Below are 1,746 nucleotides of genomic sequence, written 5' to 3' on the forward strand. Positions count from 1 at the left end.
GCGGCGGGGCGGCCCGCGCGGAGCCTGCCGTCCGTGGCAGCGCGGCGCTGAGCGTGCCGGGGTTACGCCGAGAGCAAAGTGAAACGTAAATAGCGGGAAACGAGAAGACGGCGCTTTTGCTCCTGGCAAGGGCCGGGGCCAGGCGGTGGAGAGAAGGGGCAAGCAAGGGAGAGGGCGAGGTAAAAAGCATTAAGATGCGTTTGTACGCGCACCAGCCGACCACGATGAAAGTAAACATTATGTTCTGAGCGCATCTACCAATAAGAGTTTTAAAATTAAAAACCGTAGATTAGATATGCCGGCGTTAATGAAATGGAGTATAGTATAATTTTTGTCCAGATTCAGTTGCATTTGTCAATGAAATCATTATACGTCTTTGTCCAAGGGTCCTGTCAACTGAAAGACACCCCTCCCCGCCCCCGGTCTTTGCTGGGAAATTCCAGTTCTTAACCTACAGGAAATCCATACTTCGTTTAGTGTCAGTGCCTGAATAATGTTACCGGGTTTCTCCTTTTTCACTGTAGCGGACGCTGCCCTTGGGCGGAGCCAAAGCTGTAGGCAGCGTTTTCCTACGGGAGGTGGAGCCGAAGAGTACGGGGCTCTCGGATTGTAGCAACGGAATAAAACATTTAAAAAGAGTTTGGGCCGAGCGTGGTGGTGTATGCATTTAATCCCAGCGCTCAGGAGGCTGAGGCAGGAAGATTGCCACGAGTTCGAGGCCAACCTGGGCTACATAGTGAGTTCAAGGCCAGCCTGAACTACGCAGTGAGACACTGTCTCAAGAAAAGAAAAAAAAGTTTGAGCAGAAGGTGCAGTGTTTTTTTTTGTTGTTGTTGTTTTGTTTTTGTTTTTGTTTTTGTTTTTGTTTTTAAGAAAAAAATGAGCTGGGGATATAGCTCAGCGGCACAAGTGCCTGCCTGGCAAGTGCAAGGTTCTGAGTTCGATTCCCAGCACCAAAAAAGAGAAAAAAGAAAAAAAAATGAAGCACTGTTTCTGTTAAGTAAAAATTTTGAGTGAAGAAATTATTTGGAGTGATTTTTTTTGCATTTAAGAAAGCTAAATTTATAATTATTACTTAGGAAAGATAACCAAAATCCAGTTACTTTTTGAGCTAATAACACCAAAAAATCTGCAGAAATGTTTTGTAGAGTTTAGCGTGAAACGCACATTAGAAATATCAAAACACCATGAAAGCAGACTATAATGCATTTCTTTAGATTATAGGCAAGGTTGAAACAGAACTAAATGGAAAGTTAACTTTTATCTCAAAAATTGACTACAGTCCGGCGTTCTAGTGCGTGCCTGTAATCCCAGCACTTGGGAGGCTGAGGCAGGAGGATCCTTGCGAGTTTGAGGCCAGCCTGGGCTACAAAGTGAGCTTAAAGCCAGCCTGAACTGCATAGCGAGACTCTGTCTCAAAAAGATTAAAAAAAAAAAAAAAATTACAGTTTGGCCCACGCCTCTGGAGACTGAGATAGGAGGATCGTCACAAGTTCAAAGCCACCTGGGTTACACTGCAAGATCCTATCTCAAAACAAAAGGAAACAAAAAAACTAAACAGAAAAAAAAAAAAAACCACAATGAACTACAAATTGCAAGTGAACTCCAAACCTGGTAAATTTGATTAAGGCTTTTTAGTTTAGGAAAGGAAAAATATAGTCTGTTGGAATGAATATAAAACTTCTCTGCTTTACTTACCTTCTGTGTGTATACTTATAGTAAGCACCGTGTGAAATAATTACCTGG

The 1,746-nt window shown here is 43.0% G+C and overlaps 1 protein-coding gene across 1 annotated transcript; it reads left to right on the top strand.

Moving 5' to 3' along the window:
- On the top strand, positions 1-638 carry LOC102017261 (methyl-CpG-binding domain protein 2-like; the record flags this gene model as incomplete). Its single annotated transcript, XM_013506248.1, is given in 2 exon segments — positions 1-85; positions 525-638. Coding segments are annotated over 2 exon segments (119 nt in total), but the record flags the coding sequence as incomplete, so codon positions are not given.
- Between the last annotated feature and the right edge of the window lie 1,108 nt (positions 639-1,746).

This window comes from Chinchilla lanigera, unplaced genomic scaffold (genome assembly GCF_000276665.1).
Source record: "Chinchilla lanigera isolate Chin_1 unplaced genomic scaffold, ChiLan1.0 scaffold00107, whole genome shotgun sequence".
Classification (NCBI taxonomy): Eukaryota; Metazoa; Chordata; class Mammalia; order Rodentia; family Chinchillidae; genus Chinchilla; species Chinchilla lanigera.